Genomic DNA, 22125 nt, shown 5'->3' on the forward strand with positions numbered 1-22125 from the left:
GTCAGGCGAGTCTCACCTGCGTCAGCCCAGCACAGCTGCTGGTCTTCGAGGTCAAAGGTCAGACCGTTGGGGAGCTCCAGGTTGTCTTTCACCAGGACGCTTCGATCTGTCCCGTCCATGTTGGACATCTCAATTTTGGGCCCGTCTCTGTTCCAGTCTGCCCAGTACAGTCGCCTGCACCAACAGGACAAAACCAGTCAGACCCAACTACTACTGATAGTACTCGTTTCCCTTCTACAACTACTACCACTTACCATTTACTTCTAATACTGACGACTACTACTACCACTAACGACTACTAACATCTACTACTACCACCTCCTACCTACTAACTACTTGTACCACCATCAACAACTACCAACTACAACTACTACTACTAGCTCATATCATTACTACCACTGTTACTACTGGTATTCTGGGTTCAACCAGCATTTTACTACCAACTTAATGACTTCATGTTACTTATGAAACTAGTATTTCAATCACAACATTAACAGGTTTCTTCTAGTCATTTCTCCAGCACTCACCCGTAGGCCGGGTTGGTGACGATGGGTCGAGGGTTGATCAGATCGGTGTCGAACAGGACTCGCCGCTGGCTGCCGTCCAGTTTGGAAACCTCCACGGTGTCCCGCATGGAGTCGGTCCAGAAGAGGAGGCGGGCCACGTGGTCGATGGCGATGCCCTCGGGACTCTGGACGTCTGAGGACGACAGGAACAGACGTCCGTCAGAGGACGAGCTGATGGATCAGCACCATCTGACCGTCACAGGCGGACTGACTGGACTTTTGATTTAACCTTTTAGAATGAAGCCGTTAACTGGCAGAATCAGTGCCATCTTTTAAAATCACCCCACAAAACTTTTTCCTTTATCATTTTATATCCAATATGTCTCATCTATTTAACGCCATTGTTTTGTTTGTCTTTTTATATAAATTTTGGGTATTTTATTTCCATGTTGATAATTAATATTGTTGTAATTGTCTGATTTTATTTCATTGCAGTCCTGAAATGATTTTGTACCCGATTCAACCATGGAAAGGACTTTGTAACTTTCTTTTAAGTGTTGTATAAATTAAGTTTTTAATTATTAATAACATTATTATAGCGATACTTTTTAATCACAAAAGCTGCATCTTTATCCGAGTACACCTGGGCCACTTGTATCTACATTGTATCAGCTGGTTACCAAGCTCTGAGTAGGTATTATCAATTAAAACAAAACCTACAGATAAAACCTAAGATCTACATTCTTCAAACTGTGGACGCTCTCCAAACCTCTTTCACTTTGGTCCAGAGCAGGATGTCTCAACACTTTGTAACTTCTGTTTTGAAAATAAATACATAAATGAAGTTTTCTTGCCCTATTTGCATCTGTGTGATCATAAAAAATGAAATGAAAGTAAAAGGTGTACATTAATTACAGGTTTATGGGAGGCAAACACCTGTGTCCTGGACAAAAAACAATCTACTTCCTGTTTGGCCTCATTATAAGGACTCTGCTTGGTGCAATGAGACTCAAAACGTGAGGGATAAGGAGTGTGATGCACTTGTATCATGTCACTCAGCCTCTCTAAAAGATGACTGGACCGGTGATGTCTGCTGCACCTGTAGTGATGACCGGGATGACGTCTCCTCCGCTCAGACGGGCCCTGCTGATAGCCGGCCCGGTGATGTCGGTCCAGTAAACCATCTTCTCTACACAGTCGTAGGCCACGGCGATCACCACCCGGTCCTGAGAGGAAGCGCAGGAGGAGACAGACGGTTTCATTCAGCTGGACTTTCACTTTCAAAGAGTCTTTTGTGTAGAAGTGACAGAACGTCAGCGACCCATCGGACTCGAAGGCGCCCGCACTGACGGAGAAGCTTTGTGTTCGGCTGCAGTGCATCAATACATTAATTTATGGGCTCCGTGACGGAGAAGAAAAGAGTTCTGATGCTGAAGTATGTTAAAGAACAATTAGAGGATTGTTCCACAGCAACCAGGAACGCTCATTCATGTGTGTGTACGTTGGTCAAAATGAGGACCGCATGTCGTCATGAGAAAAACTCTCCAAAGTCAAGAAATCCCTTTTTTTCACTTCTACAAGGAGCTCATTCTCTCAGCATTTACTCGGAATCATTCACACTTTTCAAACATGTTTTTTTTGTGGAATTATCCTTTGATGAGGATTAGAAGAGTCCAACATTTTGGAAAGATATTACATAAGGATATTAGCTACATCTCTGTGCATTCAGCTAGGGAGAGGTCCAGGATGGTAAACATTATACCTGCTAAACATCAACTGGTTTGCATTCTCAATGTGAGCGGTAAGCATTTAGCTCAGTTCAGAACAAATCACACTGATGAAGCCATTTTTCTTACACAAATAATGTAAGAATGTGATCCAGGATTTGATAAATAACTGGAATCAATAAATCAGAAACTGATTTGCATTTGTGGTTTACACAAAAACTTCGTTCTTGTCATTTTCCAGGTTTAACTTTCTGTAAAAACGGCTCATTAATGCAAAAACTCTGCAGCCTCGGATGTCAGACGTCACCGTGTTGACTGTGATGTGTTGTCGGTCTAAAGAAGGTCAGACTTTCATTGAAGTTACCTGATATCAATGGCTGCCTGGTAGGAAGAAAATCTATCTAAAACCTGGTGATATATTTTGGAAGATTATTGGCAGCCATGTTTACGTTACTGCCTGAAACAGTGATGGCCTTACTGGGAGGTGCAGCAGAGGTTTGGCCTCCTCCTTCTGTATGTTGTACCCATCCAGAGGCACGTGTTCGATCTTCCCGCTCTGAGCGAACAGCAGGTGTGTTCCCGGAGCGACGGGGCCAACGTCGGGCCGCGGGGTCGGACCCACCGGAGCGGGAGTCACTGCCTGGTCGATGCCTGCGAGTTCATTGTCCGGGGGAGGCAGATGTTTAGTTTAATGAGCGCAAACATTCATGTGTTCCTGAAATAAACAGAATAGAGGCTGAAGCTTGTTTAGAGGATAAAGTGGACTCACACAGAGGGGTGGTGCCGGGTCCCGTGCGGGTGTTGGGGATCTCCTGGCCGTTGGCGTCCACGCACCAGCACTGTCCGATGCTGCTGTGGCACTGCGTGGGCTCGAAGGCTCCGCGTTGGTCACACTGAGGGACGTACTGACCGACGGCCGGCCGAGGACGGAGGAAAGAGAGGAGGACGGAGTCGGAGGTGGCCGACTGGGCGCTCTCTCTGTGACGCTCACACGGGGTCTTCTCGCGCTCTGGGAACAAAGAAAGAAATACGGCACAGTGAGACAAAAACATACAGAACAAATACTTTTCAATATATATTTTAAATACGTTTAAATATCACAGTTACACAGTTCTCACTGAAATACTATTGAGAGTGAGAGTTGGTTCCGTCCAAAAATACACAAACAGCCTATTCTTTTTTATTTGATTAGTTTTAAGTAGTTCCATTTATTTATTTTTTATAACTTTTGGTTATAAAAGTCCAAAGTGACGTTTTCAAATGTCTTGTGTCCGACGATCGACTCATTGACTAAATGATCGTTTCACCACTATATCACATTTTAGGTTTAATTTGCACATTATTTAGTGCCAAGTCAAATAGTATATATTATATTGTTATTAGTTTACTTGTTGAAATGACAACTTGGATCTTGACATGAATTACGACAGAAACTCATAATTATGATAACTTGGAAATTCTGTCTCATAATCAGACTTCTGGCCTGATTCATTATTCAAATTAGATGAAGTTCCTGCTCTAGTATCATATAATACTTCTTTATCTTCCTTATTGTTTCTTCTCTTTTCACAGCAGACAAAATCACAGAACATTCTATACAACCCAACAAAGAAAAGAGCTTATATAAATATAAACATATATCCTCACAGGTGTAATGTTATTTAACTGAATTTTCATGCTCGGTTTCTGTACGTGGCAGTTGCAGATAAACATGCGAGTGAGCCGTGGAGAGAACCACGATTTAAAGACGAGCAGGAGGCTCTTCATCTCCGCGGTCACATCCAGGGGCCACAGTGACATCTGGAAGAGAGCCGCCTCGCTCTTATCCTCAAGGGTATCCGGAGAACCGCAGAGCAGCCATAACACTCCCCGTCTGACAGACAGCGCCACGTCTGATAACAACAACCAGACGAAAAGAGATACCGCAAGAAGAAAGAAGACCCCCGATAGAGAGAGAGAGAGAGAAAGGGGCGAAGATCAAAAGACCGTCCTGAAAAAAGGAAACGGAGCCGCTTACAGTCAGTGAGCGTAAAGTAAGAGACAGTGTGACAAGTTATGACAGAGGACAAAAGAGTTGTGTCTTTCAGAGGCCATAAAAAAAGGACGAAAATATGAGAAAACTTTGGTGCAGAGGAGTGAGCTGTAATTAGCTCTCAGCTGCTGACACCTGGAAGCACTGGAGGAGTCTGCAGCTTTGGAACGAAGCCAAACCACCACCACCACCACCACCACCACCACCACCACCAACAACAACAACAACAACCCTTCCACTGTAAACTACACCTGCTCGCAAGTTTTGGGTTGCATCCTCATTGGTGAATGCACTTATTGTAAGTCGCTTTGGATAAAAGCACCAGCTAATTAAATGTAACGTAATGCTGTCGGCCAATCAGGTGTCTGCGTGATAAGCACTGCTGACCAGAGACACGGAGATCAGGACGAGACACACTGAATAACAAAACTCATAAATAAAAAGAGGCATCAGTCTATCAGCTCTCATTATTTTATGACCCTGAACCGATCTGAAGTCGCAGCGTTAACGGCGCCTCGATCACGGACCTCAGCTGTGTGTCATCAAGGGTCTGTTGAGTCTGACGTGAAATCTGTTTACGCTCTCATCACTTCATCAACATCCTTCACCGCTCTGCTCCGTCGCCTCAACCTTCAGCTGAATGTTTACACTCTGCAGAGTTTACACAGCTTCCATTAGTCTCTGTAATGTCTGGAAAACCAGCTTCAGTCTGTAGGAGCAGCCGCCCACACCAACACACCCGAAACATTTCTGTTATTACAGCTCTTTGTCAATCAGGAGACTGATTTTTACAGGCTTTAACCCATTAAAAGCTGATGGAATGTAACTAAGTACATTTCCTTAAGCACTGTACTAATTTGAGGTACTTGTACTGTTATAATTAAAGACTGACAGGGAACATTTAATGCGTAATGAATACTTTTACTTTAAATACTTAAAGTACACTTTGTGGTTGTATTTTCAATGTGTTGTTATTGTGGTACTTTTATGAAAATCTCATATTAAGTTTTAATTTACATTCCTGCTGATATCACCGTTAGTTAATTTTGAGGAATGTAACAAGACATCGATTTGGATCGATTCAATGATGCAATATCATCGAAGTAAAGTGCTAATATCGATAAATATCATCTTTAAGATGTGCCTTTATTTTGAAATTCCCATGGCATCTCTGTGTCACCATTGCCGTCCATGCACACTTCCTACCTACAGAGCCCAGTAATAAAATTTAGGAGTTTGTAACTGATTATGTTAAATTGGCATTTGATATTATCTCATATTACCCACAAATGAACATCATGCTGTATTGAAGAAGACTTGAAACTAGAGATTGAGACCATAAACTCATGTTTACTGAGGTAATAAATCAAGAGAGAAGTAGAGCCATTTTCTCATAGACTTCTATACAATCACACTTCTTTTTGATGGATATTAGAGAGAATGCAGGTTTAAAGCACCTCGGCATTGGCTTCCTGACCATGGCAGACTTTGTGATATCAGCAAATATCGAATTGACATCCAAAGGATCAATATAATATCGTATCGTGATGAAAACTTGTGATTTACACCCCTCTTCATTTCTAGGAATATTAACCTAATCCGACAGAAGAAATCACATTTATATAAACTTGAATTTAAACAGTTTGTGTAATAAGTCACCCACCTGAGGACATGGGGCTGCACTGGAAGCCGTCGCCATAGAACCCGGGATGGCACTGGCAGGTGTAGGAGCCCTGCGTGTTGGAGCAGTAGGCAGCGCGGTGGCATCGATCCTGCTGACACTCGTCTACGTCTGAACGGGCAGAGAGAAGATACAAAGATGAAGGTAATGTCCCAACACATCAACTGCCATGTTTGGTGCTTTAAGGTACAGTTCCACTAACGGCCACCAGGGGCTGGCTCCAAAAAAAATCTTCATAGACATCCACTTAAAATATCCCTTTTAAAGTACTGAGCGGTTGAGACTTTACCTTTTTTTAAATAAACACTAATGTCTATCATGTTTCCGCAACATCTCAGTCTCAACAATAACAACGGATAAAGTTCACGTTCAGTTGTTATGGAGGCGTTTTGTTCAAATTATTTTCAGCGTCAACACTTATACAACAATAAATAAAACAATATCTCCATTAGCCATTAATAATAAAAAAACATGGATTCAAATACTGAAATGTATACAACAAACCTCATTTTACATTTTTTTATCCAATATTACGTTAGAGACAAAGTACACTAACTAACTACAAGAGAACTACCTGTTTATACCTGAACACACCTCCGTTTGTTTATTCTATTAATTTCTATATTTTAAATTCTGCACACTTTTGTGTTTTATGTCTTCTTATTTTAACCTGCATGTTTTTTCTTTTTACACATATTTGTAGTAGTATTGTTCGAGGGAGACTGCTCCACTGTGATAGTTTATGACCGTAAGAAATAAAGAACTTGAACATGTAGAAGAGTCTAAAGCCACGCTAGCAGCTCTCTGAGGCTGTACAAGAATTTGTAAAGTACATGTTAAGAAAAAATAGAAGTTCTGGATGCGTTTGTCCTGTTTTCTCTCCACATATGAACATTCTTCAGCTCAGAGTCTCCTGAGTGAGGGAGATTTATATATATAAGAGATGAGCTGCACAGCTGTAAGGCAGTGTTCTGCATTTCCTGTCCAGGTGGAAACATTTCCTGTCCAAGGGGCCCACGGCGCTGAACAGAAAGTTCTGCTGTTATGGCATGTACACTACCGTCGATGTTGCATTGATGCTTTTCTTCTTTCCTTTTAAACTATTTGAACAGAGATTGAAAGAAAATCTGCATAGTTCAAACACCAAATGTATTATTTACGTTTGAAATAGTCATAATAAAAGAAGAAGTCTTTCTACTTTGTCCACACAACATCTTTTTAATCTCCCTCCATGACACGTGTACTTTTAAGTATTTATCTGGGGAAAGTTTACTGAGCTCACATGATTCACATTCATATCAGATGAAGACAAAGCTAAACTTTCAAAGAATCCTTCAAGCGAAACAAATCAAATGTTTTGTTTGTTCTGCTGCTTGACCTTCAGCACTGACTTTATCAATGCTTTTTAATGCATCCGAGTTGATACTGAAGTCATAACCCTGAAGATCAGCGGTCGGCCTGATGTCTGCAGACTCGGTGTACTCACCCTGACAAACCCGACCGTCACCCACGAACCCCGGCAGGCAGGAGCAGACGAAGGCCGAGCCTCCGGTGTAGCTGCAGAGAGCTCTTTCAGGAGCATCACAGTCATGGCTTCCTCTCCGACAGTGATCCACCGGCCGGTTCTCCTCTGCAGGACGACACAGACGACATGTTAGCAAAGTTAAAAGGGACGACATGAGTCGGGTGTAACATAAGGAATAACTGCCGTCTGACTGAGAAAGCTTCACTTCATCCTTCAGCTCATTTAAAATACCGTTTTCTTTTATCAGTGGACTACAGATACTTTTTTTCCCCCCCACTTACGGGCCACCGTACACAACAACTTATAATTCATCGAACTGATCCCCGCAGATTTATCCTGCTTCACAGAGTCATTCCGGTTCAGGTTTGTATGAATCACATCTTCTGTGTTCAGCAAAGAACATCAGTTTGAAACATTTTGTCCCATTTTCAGTCGTACAAATCCTTTATTGTTTTAAGAACATCTGTATGTGCAACGAGGAACTCTTCAAACAAAGTCACACACACACAAAGGCACTACACACTCCGCCAATCCCACACAGCTGTCAACACACACACTTAAAACATACCGATGCAGGTCTTTCCGTCGCTGGCGAAGAAGAAGCCGGTCAAACACTCACAGCGGAAAGTTCCGGGCTGATTATTGCAGACGGCGTTGGATCCACAGATCTCAGGAGTCTCTCTGCACTCATCAATATCTGCCAATAACACACCAACAGGGAGGTGAAAGACATGTACAGCAAGTAGAATGTATAGTTCCTTAAAAGAAAGTAGCGAGTAATCAAGTCTGCTGCAGCTGTGACTTATTTTGCCTGTAGGTGGCGCAAGTTGGACCGTAACTGCAGGTGTTTCTTGAGAAAAATGTAACAAATGTTTGAGACAGAAAGTAATTATTCAACAACTCACAACACTGAAAACCTATCGTGTGTTGTCAATATGCAGGTTTGCAGCGGTTCTGTTACCGTGGCAGTAGCGTCCGTCTCCGGTGAAACTAGTAGCACATTCGCAGCTGAACTGGAGGCCTTCGGCTGGTCGGCACACGGCGTTGATGTCACAGCCGTGTCTGCCGGTGAAACACGGGTTCTGCTCTGGAAGACTGCCTACAAATAAATGTAAAAAATTTAAAACATGCTGCGGGTTAAAATCAACAGTGAGAAACATCCAATGTGGCATCACAAGAGAACATGAACAGTAAAAACAGCCGGAACAACAACAACTAAAGCTAACAAGAAGTGAGGACTTTGGCTCTCTGTGACATTAAGAGTTTAATCCGTTTCTCTAACCTTAAGGCCACCGCTGCTGACTTAGGTCAGACGACCGAGCATATTAAGCATTTTTAAATATCAATGAATACCTTTTTAATCCCTTTTATGATCAATAAACTAGTTATTTTATCCTTCGAATGTATTAAAATGTATATTTTTCTTCTGACCAAGAGTCCAAAACTCAAGATAGTCAGTCCACAGTGATATAAAGCAGAGAGCAGCAGCACATACTCGCATCATGATAAGCAGAGCATGTTTTGCTAAATAAATGACTTAAATAGTTCATAGATTAACTGAAGGAGAGAACAAAGACTCCACAGTAGAGAAGCCACAGAGTCTGTGTCCTCCCATCATGCAACTGAGTGCTGGAGCTCCAGACCTTCACCTCCTCACAGGAAACACGACGCAGATGTTCCACTTTTTGCCAACAAACCCCCGGCTGAGTTGTGTTTGCTTGTGTAACTCTGAAACCCCCCCCCCCACAAGCATCCCATCAACAGCCCCCACCTGCACTTTTAGCTTTAACCCTCCTTTTTATAAAAAAAAAAAAAGACCCTTTCGATGCCCTTCACCCGCTCCCTTCACTCTGTGGACTGGAGGTTTGGTTTCTCACTGACCTTCACCCCCTGCCAACACTCTCACAGCCTCCTCTCATTGCAGCTGAGGAAATACAGCCAGGCTCAGATTACTGTTTGTCTTTCCTCTGATGTTCAACTGCAAACATCGCAGAGGCACTAAACTGTTGGAGGCGTGTTTCGGCGCATTCCTCCGGGTAATAACACACATCTTTGAACTCTTGACTGTCCCCAACAGATGACCACTAGACACGGACGTCTCTTCTTCAAGTTACTGAACCATCTGACGGCATGGAGTCAAACCTGCTCTGTCCTGATCTGTGAATACACACTTCTGTCTGTGGACACACACACTTCCAGACGAAGACTTTGTTCAAACATCTTATCTGTTTTTTTCTCGGTGCTGATAAACGGAACCTCTTGAAGTGTCAGAACTCACTGTGGACCGAGCCGATCTTGTTGCTCATGGCGTAGCGGATCAGATGGTTGCGGGTCTCGAACATCACGAAGATGTGGTCCACGCTGAGCTGCTGGGTGGAAGGCGCCGCCACGGAGGCCTCGTCGTGTGGGCAGCTCAGGAAGCTGATGGTCTGTCGCAATTGGTAGCTTCTGGTCTGGACGTTGCCATCAGGGGAGGTGACGGTGTAGTCACGGTTGGAGGAGGAAGTGATCACTGAGAGGAGAAGAAGAACACACTTTTACATCTAGTGGGACTATAAATTATTGTTTTCAGTTGTGTAAATAATCCATTGAATAATTCTTAAAAAAACGGTCCTTTGTCCTTACAGTTCCTGTCGTACTGGTAGATCTCCTTGTATGGGTTGATCTCGACGGAGGATCCCAACAGGACCGCGGGCACACGTCCCTCCAGCTCGGTGTTCACCACCAGGTGGTGGTGTTCGTCGATTCCTTTAAACTGCTGCTTGATGCTCAGACGCTCGTTACCGGGCTGGAAGATCACATCGGCCTGCCGGGAAAACACGCCGCCTGCGTGGATGTGTGAGAGAACATGCAAGTGTAAGAAGCGTCCGAGTCTTGCACATCCACGGACCGGAAACAAAGGTCTCTGGGCGGACTCCAGCCAGGGACATTGGGATCCATGGTCACACAACTTTTAAGCTAAAACGTTTCAACATCTACATACATCGTAGCCAGCAATGCTAATGATTAGAAATCAATCATCCAGCTCCAGGCTGCACATTACACAACAATACGTTCCCTCACCGATGAGACTGAAGCCGTTCTGGTAGCCGGGCTGCTCCAGAGCGAAGGCCCAGCCGATGACTCCACCCAGAGGGGTCAGCGGCAGCAGGGAGGGTCCCAGATCGTCCGGGATGTTGCTGATGGCCACGGAGGCCCGTCCATCGTTGGCTACCACGTACGAGTGCAAGTCATTGTTACCGAGCTCAACAGCGGAAGGAGAGTTCCCCACGAACACTCGACCGTTCACCTTTCCATTCATTCTCTGTGGTTTTCCTGGAAAACAACAAAGATTTGATCAGTAGAGCAGTAGTTCCTGTTAAGGATCAGCGTCTCAATAGGTTACTGTTGGGAGGAAGTGACCCCTCAGACAAACAAAAAATTTTGACCACAAAGTAGTTAGCAAATTCTAGTGTTGCTTAGAATATGTACGGATAACCCCAAGAAAGTGCTTGACTGATATGATCCATCTTTGGATCTTTGTAGTCTCTTCATAATAATCCAAGAAAACGTGCACCATTAACCTAAACAGTTTGAATTACACTGAAAATGCTTCTCACCCTCAGCAACACAGTCCTTCCCGTTACCATAGAAGCCAGGCCTACAATGGCAGCAGTACCCATTGCTGTAATCCTGACAGTCAGCAAAAGCCGAGCATTTGTGCCTGTTGTGGGCGCACGTCTCCGAATTGTACGCAAAAACTGTGAAGACAACCAAAGGACAAACCAATCGGGTTCAATGAAAAAAGACCTTTGACAGGATTATGACAGGATTTACATTTCTCTGAATGGTCGAGAACAAAAGGTTCAAGCTTTTTACCGGTCACGTCGAGATCTTCGTCTTCGTCTACCACAACGATCTGGGGTTGCTGGGGCTGGGAATAGGGCGGCACTGGTTGGACTGGATCAGGGTACCTCGGCTCGACTGGAGAGTATCTAGGCTCATTGGTTTCAGGGACTGCATGTCTTGGTTGCAAAGGCTCAGAGACAGGGTATCTGGTCTCGGTTCGGTCAGGGTATCTCGGCTCAGAAGGGTCCGGGTATCTTGGTTGAGCCCTCTCCGGGTCGGTGTATGTTGGTGTGACAGTCTCAGATTCAGGGTATTCCGGCTCAAACTGGCCAGGTCCTTCATAATCTTCAGTCTCCGGTTCGGTGTACCCTGGAGTGATGGTCTCAAATTCTGGGTAACTGGGTTGGTACTCGGTAGGAGTCTCAGTTGGAAACTCCTCTTTTTCTTCTGGTAAAGGAGGTGTGGTGGCATCCTCCTCCTCTTCAGGTAGGCTAGTGACCATTCCTGGTGTAATGGCGACAAAGATTGGCGAGGAGCCAATCTCGTACACCCAAACTCCATTCTGTCCCGCGTTCGTCTTTCTAGTTGGATAAAGGAGGGAAGAAAAATCAGTCTCAATGAAAAGACATTTTTGTCACTAATTGGTATTTTTCAAAAGTCAGCACGTCAAAGTCGAGTTATATTCAAGCACATGTGACGTTAGATTCATACTCAGTGAGTTCCCTGATGGAGGCCTCTTCATCGGTGGTGGTGCGGAAGTAAGTCCCCTGCGATGCCTTCCAGAACCAACTCTCCACAAGACCTTCATTGAAGCCAGCCTCGAGGAGCTTGCTCTTGCCCCCTACTGACGTGGAGAAAAATTGCAGGCCGTTTCGGGGATACAAGAGGATGGCGCAGGAGGACGACACCATGGAGGCCACTACCAGCTGGAAAGTGTTTCTCTGAAAGTACAAAGCGGACACTGTTAGTTTGAGTCCATGGAGCCACATTTCTTCTGATTCTCTAGCAGCAGGAGGAAAATTAATCTGGGAGTTCTCACCGGCTACATATGTTACAAGAGGATTATTGACCAGCTGGGAAAATCGATGTGGCGGAAACTGAACAGGTAAAGGCTCCGTGTCAGAGGGTGAAAGAAGGCACATGATAGCAAGACCACCGGTAGGATATGTACGTTATAATGACAAATGAAGCGTACAGGCACTGCATCATGGTGTTCCCTCTGCTAAGTCCATTATATTCCACCAATTTCTTTTCTTTTTGGACACTTGCAAGATCAAAAGCATGTGGTCACACGCATTTTAAGAAATCTTTTTTGAATAAAATCAATTATCCTTTACATTTTGGGACATTCAGGTCATTCAAGTATTATTCACTCAAGTACAAATTTAAGGTACTTTACTTGAGTATTTCCCTTAAATGCAACTTTGTATTTCTACTTAACTACATCTCCACACTGCACCTCTTTCTCCACTACATTTTCTCACAGCTTTAGATACTTGTTAAATTAGTTTTTCATCTCCTTCCTGTCGAGATCTCCAGATGTGTTGATGTTGACTGATTGTGATAAACTGAAGAATGAAATGTTCCTTTATGTATTGATAAAATCCTCCTACTTCTTCAGATTAATAAACTCTTTAAAAAAAACTCTTGGATCAGCTGGAAGATGCTTCATAACAAACCTGAAAACAGGTTGTTTGTTCTTTCTAGAGATACGAGGTTCTCACAAGACAGAGACGCTACAAAGATGTGATGATCTTATAGAATATGATGCATTGATGAAGATTAAACTAGACAACAGAATATAAAGGAGTTAAAAACATCTACAGCAGTAAAATGCAACATACACATTAATCCAGAAACATCATATAAAATAGTAAAACACTGACAGGGAACATTTTACTGCACATTGAGTACTTTTACTTTAAGTACCATTTGCTATTAATACTTACTAACCCCAGGTATGGTTTTGAAAGCAGGACGTTTACTTGTAAAGGAGTATTTTTACAGAGTGGAATTAGTACTTTTTACTCCAGCAAAGGGTCTCAGTTATCTGCAAAAGTGTAACCCCAGATCTGAGATAAGAAAACAAACCATCCTCTGTTTTCTTCTTAAAAACCCAACATGGCCCCTCACCTTTGTGTCCAGTCCGTCTCCTCGTCCAGACGTCCCCCGAGTGGCCATGTTCTCCCAGGTGACGATGAGGACGGTGGTGGGCTCCACGCCCTCGTCTCTGGGGAAAGCTTGCCTGATATGATCCGCGGCTTGACTCAGTAGATCCGGGCTGCTGTCCCACCTGTAGTGGACCTTGCCCTGTCCGTCACTGTCCTCCAGGTCTCCCAGCAGGGCTGCAATCATTTTGAAACTGGCGGGCATCTTCCCCAGGTACTCCCCCTCCGCCGGGGGCTCGACAGACACAAATCCATTGGTGTTAATCTGGAAGAGAAGACAGAAGGTTTATTGTTGGAGGGTCGAAAACAGTACAGTATCATTTCTGTGTATGACATGTATGTTTGTATGGAAGTTCATTTCCACCACTGGAAAAAGAAACACAACAAAGTAAATAATAATATCACATAATTATGATTTAGTATCTTCTAGCAACGAGAAACTTTCCTTACTTTTAATATGAGGTATGATGTAATAATTAAGCAGAATTCTCTGCTAATTCATTTTTTATTTCCTAACAAAGAGATACTCTCATAGAGGACCTAATAATTATGGTTTAGTATGTCATAATTATGAGATTATGTTTCCCCATTAGCTCCAGCTGGTGTGTTTATTAAGGTAAAATAATAAGAAACGTTCTCATGTTCAGGAGATTATCTTTGATAACTATATTAAAAAAGGAGGTGGATTTTCTTTTCTTCCATAGTAGACTGGATTGTTGACCTGCTGGGAACAGGTACTGACTATGACCATGAAGGAATGAAGCTACAAAGAATCTAGATCTAGATGTTTGAGCAGAGACAGGGGGCTGGCTGGGTTTGTCCTGATTTACAGAACACATCGAGACCTCCAGTTAAACCTCCAGTTAAACGTTCGGATGCTGGACTCTCCTGCAGCTTGGCTCGCTTTGTCGGCCCCACAGGAATTCAACACAATAACTTCCCATTCACTCAGAAGGAAAGGATATTTTTAACCTCATTAACTCAAATCCGCCTCACACCGAACGCCACAGTTCCTGTTTGAGCCCAGAACAACATTGAGCTGTGACCATGAGGCGTATCCTCTCTGAGGTAAGAGACGAAACAGCTTCACTTTACGTCTCAATGATGGCTCAGACGATTGTTTCACCAGACATTTTGATGAATAACTTGTTTGTTAGTCTCTGAAATACAAGGCGTATTCAGATGTCTTGTCTTGCCCGAGCGAGAGTCCAAAGCGTTATCAGTGCTACTGAGCGGACGTTTGAAGTCACGGTTTGCGGCTTTGAGGAGGACGGTGGACACAAAACGGAGGACTTTCCTTTTCTTATTAATGCTTATTTTGTTCTGCACAACTATTGTGAAGTCCACACAGAAACTGTAAACAAACAAAAGCATAAATGCTCTCCTGTCTTCTGTAAAAACATCGGCGTTTTAAATGTAGGCCTGTAGGTAAGAGACACATGTTGTGGCTGCAGTGGTGGAGGACAGAAGGGAAGTTGATCTCCATCCAGTGTGAGCTGGTTTCTGATGTTTGGCTCATCATCAGCTCCAGACATAAACTGTATATGTTACGCTCCTCCGTCTTATCTCACATGTACATTCTGCTGTCGGCCAGACGGGAAGAGACAGAACAGCTGTTCAGTACAGAGACTTCATGCTGCTAAAGCCTCCTCTCGTCTTTATGTTCTGCATTTTTCTTCAACAGGTGAGAACTTCATGTAAGAGGTGAGATGTGTACAAAACTATCTGCATGGCTGGACATCAGTGAGAACAGAGGAAAAACACGTCTGTAAATGAAATAGCTTCACGCTCTTTAAAGTCGCAGCTGTTTTTGATTGTACAGAAATGTCACTTCTATGTTTGCTTGTTCAAACTACATTTTTTGAAATATTATAACTGCAACTCCCAAGATGCATTTCAGTAACAAAAGGGCAAAGCTTCATATTCTGCAGATTTTAAAATATATGATCTAACTCTTTTTAACAGGAGGAAATGACTCCACCTGGGCAGAGGAGATGCAGGTAACGTAAATCTTTAGAGGGGGTCAGAGGTCAGAGCCTCAGCGCTCTAAGAACATGAAAGAGGTATCTGTGGGTTTGTGATGATGCTGCGAGAGAGAGAGAGAGGAGATGAAATAAGAGCCAGAGAGGAAAGCCGTCCTGCTCGGCTGCCTCTGTAAAGCCTGGAGGGATTAAGCGCAGACGTCTCTTCGGGGGAGCTTTTCACCGCAGAGACTTCCTCCACGGAAACGCATGAACGACAGCAGCATGCGGGTGAAAGGCCGCCGTCTCCCAGCGGCTTTTTGACTTTGGAGAAGACACCCGCAGAGACGAGGACACTTCATCACAGGAAGTCTTTTGTACTAATGCCCAGCAGTTTTCATCATTCAGTGTAGTGAGAGCGCGAGACGATCGTCCGCCATAAATGACACAGGTTGCTCGAAGCGAGCGAGTCTTCACGTCTGTTTGTGGAATTAAACAGACATTTGGACAAATTTGATCCTGTCGTTCATGAGAAATTAAAGCAAAACATTGTCTCACCTCTTCTTTGATACCAACACAGCAACTAGATGAAGCCGAGCCAAGACCTTTATGTCTATGGTATTTCGCAAACTGTTTATATATGTTTAGATCTCGTTGTTTTCAACAATATATTTGATTGTAAAAATGTGGCTCAAAATCAGATAAAAAGTCAATTAATGACGGCTTCTGGCAGAAAACCACAACGCTAACGCACGCGTAAAGGGGATGCGATGCCGTTGACAGGCCGTCAAAGGAAACAGACTTATGGATTTCTGTAAGTTTGAAAATGATTGGAAACATTTGGGATAATGCCGGCTGTTATCATCCAGCTTTCGTAACGAAAAATAATAAAATCCCACGAAATCTTTTCGTACGTTATGCACGTAATCACGAATAAGAAAGTATAAAGACCACAAAAAGGCTCCAACTGGGCAGCTGAGAGGGCCCCAACAAACACAGATCTCTCACCAAGGAGGCCGCTAAGTTCGTTAAGTCAACGCTGATTTCTTTGTCACGTAACTTTTGTACTTCAGTAACGGCACTTCTGTAGTTATTTTAACCTAAACAACGATCTTTTCCTAAACCTAACTGAAGTAGTTTTGTTGTTTCCTGTGAGGACGGAAGTTTATTTTGAAAAGATTTAGTTGCTTTTAGACATTTAAATATGGGAAAGTTACATGTAATACCCTACAAGTGAAGTCTACATATTGGACTTCTCTGCTGCATATTTTCGGCAGCTAATGACCGGTTTGTACATGTAATAATACAACCAGTGTTTGAGGACCTGCAGCAGCGAGATGGAAACTTGCCAGGACGTCGCTGACGTCACACATGTCCGACCCCTGAGATCATCTTTATCAGTGTGAGAACAGCGGTGGGGTGGAAACACACTGAGCTCTGCCATCTGGTTTTGGAGGACAGATGTCTCTCGTCCATACGTTCCAGATGTGCCAACTCTAGGGAGGACGCTCCGCTTCCTGTCGAGGAATTTAAAAAAAAAACCTCTTCAGCAGCAGCAGTAACTTGAGCAGAGCCACAGTGATTTATTCTATAATCAACTGAGCGGCGTTTTCAAACCTGACGTCAGTTTGAAAGTATAAGAAAGCTTGAGGAGCGTTGACGTATAGCACTGATAATTACTGGGGACCGGCAGGATGTCGCTCATTTTGGGGGGGGGGGGGGTAGTAGTTAGAGGCACTTGAAAGAGGGGGCGGGTGCTTTATGGAATGCAGACTCACAGCGACCAATAAGAGCTTCGCACTGCGGGAAAATCCAGCAAAGGAGGCTGAGAGACCTTTTATTCTGAAAATCTACTGCAGATATAAATTCTGCAAATTTATGTGGCGACCCAAATAAAACCTCCTGCGACCCACCTGGATGTCCAGACCTTTAAAAAAAAAATGACTGAAAAGTTAATTACAACAAAGCAAACGTACTGATTACTGTCCTCAACAGAAAAACGACATCCGTGAAATATGAAGACGATCGTGAAATCTATTAAAGTAGTTTCCTTTACCTGAACTTGAAAGAATCAGTCTGACATTCTATTTTTTGTTATCGTCATCGAAAATACAAAGCAACATACTTTGTTGTTTGGGGGAAAAATGTAGTCTGTATTTAGGATGAAATTTCAAAATAAAAGAGGTTCATCCTCTATGCAAAGTGTGACTCTGCTGATTCTATTCTATGACAATCTGCCCATTAAATGTTTACTTTCCTTGTGTATCTTTTTAAAGACTGACCAGAAAGTGTCTTTAGCACAGATGATCGAATATCTGTTCTATATTACTTATTTTTTGATCAGATAGTTCCTGATTTAAATCTGAATTTTGCCAGTTTCAGACAGTACCTTATTTAGAGAAAGCTCTCGTACAGCTGCTGGTGTTTACAGAACAACTTTGGCTTCTTGTGTTCAATGAAAAAAAGGATTTCAGAGAACGACGTCGCAGCATGTGGGGTAAAACCAACATTGTCTAACTGTTTTATCACAAACGTGATTACGTGTCTGCTCTCAGAGTCAAACAAACGCGGCCTGCGGCGTCTGAAATAACGAGAAGCGTGGACACGACCTTCGCGATGTCCCGGTAACTTCCTGTAGAGACGGGCTGATCTGTGTGGTCTGCTTGTTTTAACGGGAGGATGCCAAACAAATGGTGCAGTGACTGAAACACACTCGTGTGGATGCATCAGTGTGTCGACGAGGTTCAGCTGCTAGTTTCAAACGATTTAAATTCTGAGCAAATTAGTCAAAAAGTAGTAAAAGGAAAACGTCTTTTGGACACATCTTGTTACCATTTAGGACACTTAAGCATCTTTAATGTGGACTTCGAGAGGGTCCTCACAGAGAGCAGGCTATAGACTTTGTTCAGAAGTTTACCCATAATTCTGAGCAAATATGGACTCCAGGACTCGACAGTAAGGCTTGTCGGAGATTACAGATTACACTTTATGTGCCAAATCATCCCAACAAAGAAAAAAGCTAAATTGTAACATCTTTCTAACATTTAGATTTTCTGTCATTACCACCATCTGATATATTGACAAACAGATGTTTATTTCCACATCCATACAGAGCAACGTGATGAATGTTAATTAGGCGTCTTCGTGTTTTTGTCCACCTGATGAATGCAGACAATTCTCTGTCTTTTATCTCTGTTTTTGGTCTCCACCATCTCCTGAGGGAAATGTCACTTCCGCTACTAAATGCTGCGCTTTGTTCACCGGCTAGTTTCTAACTGTGTCTGTCTGCTGTTGGCTGCTGAGCAGGTAGACCCCAGTCACGTTTTACAGCTTTTATTCTGAAAATGACACCATGAGGGTGGTGGGAGTGAACCAGAACAGGAAGGTTTTGGGTCGGACAGATAAACAATGAGCTGCATCATTAGTACCAAGAACAACTGGAAATGAAGCTGGGTCTTTTGGAGGGGGGCGTGGACAACAATCCGGGGGGCCCCCGGGGGTCTGTGGGCCCCCAGATAGTTGCCCATGTTGCCTGTTTGGTTAAACCAGCATTGCTGAAAGAAAAGTTTACACTTAACTCTTTACTTGTTTCACTCCTCAAGACAATAAAAATAACTTGAATTGAACTGAATTTAAATAAAAAATGACAGAAGTTGGTTGGAAACATGTTGATGCTCCAATCTGGATTATCTGTCACATGACCTGAGGAATGCATCCAGTGTGTGTGTGTGTGTGTGTGTGTGTGCGGTTGTGTGTCTCGGCTTGATGAAAGGCTTATCTGTGTTGGCTTTTAATTGACTCACATTCCAGCCTCTGTTCACATATTCACAGTGACTCCAACACCTCCGTCTCTCTGAGAGAACTAAACAAACAACAGAACCTCCACCAGCATCTCTCCACACACACACACACACACACACACACACTCCACCTGTCTGTTCACACCACTATCAACATGTCACCACAATCACCACAATCAAGCACTCAAGAGCCAGAAACCAGCGGGACGGATTTGGATCTAAACCAAAGCAGCAGGGGAAACACGCAGAGAGAGACAGAGAGAGAGAGAGAGAGGGGGCTCTTATTTTGAAAACAGTTTTAAAATGAGGAGATTAAAAGCCAATAGAAAACCTTATCAGGTGTCAACAAACAAACAAACAGAGAGAGAGCAGACTCAAAGACTGAAGTGAGGAGACAATTCCCTTATCAAACCAACCGTGAAGCGTGTGATCATTGTGGAAGATGATCAGTTGAAACACTGAAAGAAGTGGAAAATGAAACAGCAGTCGATATACAAAAATGAAATCTCTGAAGTGTAAGTGACAGACTGAGCTGGAGTTGAAGTGGAGGTCTTGACATTAGTGCCATTAGTTCAGGAGTGTCGGCTGAAGCACTGAAAGCAGCTGAAGTTGTATGAACAGTGGAAGTTGTGGGAGTCGGATGACATGAAGAATGTTTTTATTGTTGTTTTCAAATGTGAAAATCTGAGACCTGAAAGGAGTTGAGGTGTCGTTCGCCGATTGAACAGAAAACCTCATCGGGTGTCAACAAACACAGGAGAGAGGAGACCGATCAATAAAGCCACCCGGATCAATAACTAAATAAAATCACTTTAACCTTTAGAGTGAAGTATGAGGATGAAGAGGAGACAGATTCACAAAATAACCAAACATCCCTCAAAGACATCTGTTAAATAACTTCATTTAGCACCAAAATCCGGTTAAATATATCCTAATTTATAGGTCTTTAACTATTTAAAGGTGTATTGTTGAAGAAGCATCGTGTGCTTGGATTTATGTCAGTTTGACGTCAAACTTGAGTATTTTTACTCCTAAAAGTTACTTATCACATTCCACCATAACTTTAATGTGCAACATTTAAGACATTTTTAGGTTAAAAAAAAAAAAAATCTATAGATTCGGTTCCTTGTGGTAATCATTCGTTTTATAAGTTGTTCATCAGTTATTTTTGGCAAAGGAAGTGAAATTTCAAGACATGTCTTTGCCTGTTATTTTGAAAATTCAAGTATAAATGATTACCTGAGGAAAAAATGATCTTTCACACATAAATTAATTGCAATTCTCATTTTGATTTCAGTAATTTCAAGTTGAATTTCATCATGTATCATTTCTGAAATGCTGATTAACTTTTTGTCTTAATTAATTGTGAAACATTCCTCGGTTATTGTAGTTCTTTCCTGGAGTTGATGAAACCAGGTTGTATTTTACTAAATGTTCTGCTGCTCCTTTAAACTGATTCCTGAGCACTTGTGCAACTTCGATGAATGAACTTCATGATTAAATCTGGTTTCTTTCCCATTAAACACGCGACCCGCTGGGTGTGTAACTCACGTAGACTGTGTCGAAGGTGTCGCCGAAGAAGAACAGAGATCCGTTGAGAGGCAGCTCGGCGGTGGAGTCCGAGCCGGGCAGCAGCTGCTGGTCTCCGGCTTCTTCTCCGAACTCGAACAGCTCTTCGAGCTCCAGAGCCCGGCTCAAAACACTCAGGCTCAGCAGGCAGGACCAGACCCACAGCCAGCTCCGGTACCGGGTACACATCTTCTCCATCATAACAATAATAATGAATGAATGAATGGAGGAACAGCGAGAGTAGATGAGGGGGGCGTAAGTAACGATCACGTGGCTTCAGATTAACTCTTTTCAAAATAAAAGTGCCAAATACAAACAGAAAAAGGCTGGAAATGTTCTTCAAACTGAAACTGTCGTGTTTAAGTAATTGCTAGGCCTATAGTTAACGGTGGAAGAAGTATTCAGATGTTTTACTTATAGCAATACTACAGTGTAGAAATACCCTGACATAAGTAAAAGGCCAGCAATCAAAACTTCACTGAAGTAAAAGTACACACATTATCATCAAAATATACTCAAAGCACCAGGAGTACTCATCTCCCTTATAGAGTGTATTTGCATTTTATTGCTTCATGTTTTGTTTATTAGTTTCTGAGTTTGGCTTAACGCGTTTAGACTTTTATTTTGGTACAAAAGTCCAACCGGAAGTATTATTCTTTGAGTTTTTGAACTTTATGCAACTATGTAAAACTGTAGATGTGGAGTATGTATCTGCATTAGACACAATCCTTTAGTTTCCACATGACAATAACAACATTGTGGTGCGTTTTACATTCAAACACAATACAATCTTATTATGGAGACATTCAGGTACATCCGGTATTCTTTGGTTTAGTCCGAGCTCAGCACATTCATTCAAGACATTGTCGCCATCTTGTGGACACAGAGTCTAACTGCATGACTACGTGCTCTCCTCATCTCTTTCCTCCCTTTTTATTTGTTTATTCTCTCCATTTTCATCCGTCCATTCATGTTCTTCACATCAAATCTTTCCGTTTTACCTTAATTTCTTTTACACCTTACAGATCAGCTTTAGTTACTTTTGAGATAACCTTTTAGCTACTTTTCCAGTTAAAACCTGGTATCTCCAGATGTGTTGATGTTGAATGTTTGTGATAAACTGAAGGATGAAATGTTCCTTTATGTGATGATAAAATCCTCCTACTTCTTCAGGAAGATGCTTCATAACAAACCTGAAAACAGGTTGTTGTTCTTTCTAGAGATACGAGGTTCTCACAGGAACACGTGATGATCTTATAGAATATGATGCATTGATGAAGATTAAACTAGACAACAGGATGTAAAGGAGTTAAAAACATCTACAGCAG

General features: G+C 42.7%; 1 protein-coding gene across 1 annotated transcript in view; it reads right to left on the reverse strand.

The window, feature by feature from the left end:
- The window catches only part of LOC116399456 (nidogen-1-like), a 27016-nt gene extending 6021 nt beyond the window's left edge, over positions 1-20995 (reverse strand). The window contains exons 1-17 of the mRNA XM_031876635.1: positions 20780-20995; positions 13433-13732; positions 12011-12240; positions 11330-11880; positions 11071-11211; positions 10535-10786; positions 10097-10297; positions 9750-9983; positions 8433-8570; positions 8040-8168; positions 7433-7576; positions 5929-6057; positions 3003-3242; positions 2712-2884; positions 1606-1732; positions 528-699; positions 17-174 (exon numbers count right to left, since the gene is read on the reverse strand). Of these exons, the coding sequence (XP_031732495.1) occupies positions 17-174; positions 528-699; positions 1606-1732; positions 2712-2884; positions 3003-3242; positions 5929-6057; positions 7433-7576; positions 8040-8168; positions 8433-8570; positions 9750-9983; positions 10097-10297; positions 10535-10786; positions 11071-11211; positions 11330-11880; positions 12011-12240; positions 13433-13732; positions 20780-20995 (3535 nt within the window). The remainder of the gene's footprint in view (positions 1-16; positions 175-527; positions 700-1605; positions 1733-2711; positions 2885-3002; positions 3243-5928; positions 6058-7432; positions 7577-8039; positions 8169-8432; positions 8571-9749; positions 9984-10096; positions 10298-10534; positions 10787-11070; positions 11212-11329; positions 11881-12010; positions 12241-13432; positions 13733-20779) is intronic.
- Between the last annotated feature and the right edge of the window lie 1130 nt (positions 20996-22125).

This window comes from Anarrhichthys ocellatus, unplaced genomic scaffold (genome assembly GCF_004355925.1).
Source record: "Anarrhichthys ocellatus isolate YVR2014 unplaced genomic scaffold, GSC_Weel_1.0 scaffold112, whole genome shotgun sequence".
Lineage (NCBI taxonomy): Eukaryota > Metazoa > Chordata > Actinopteri > Perciformes > Anarhichadidae > Anarrhichthys > Anarrhichthys ocellatus.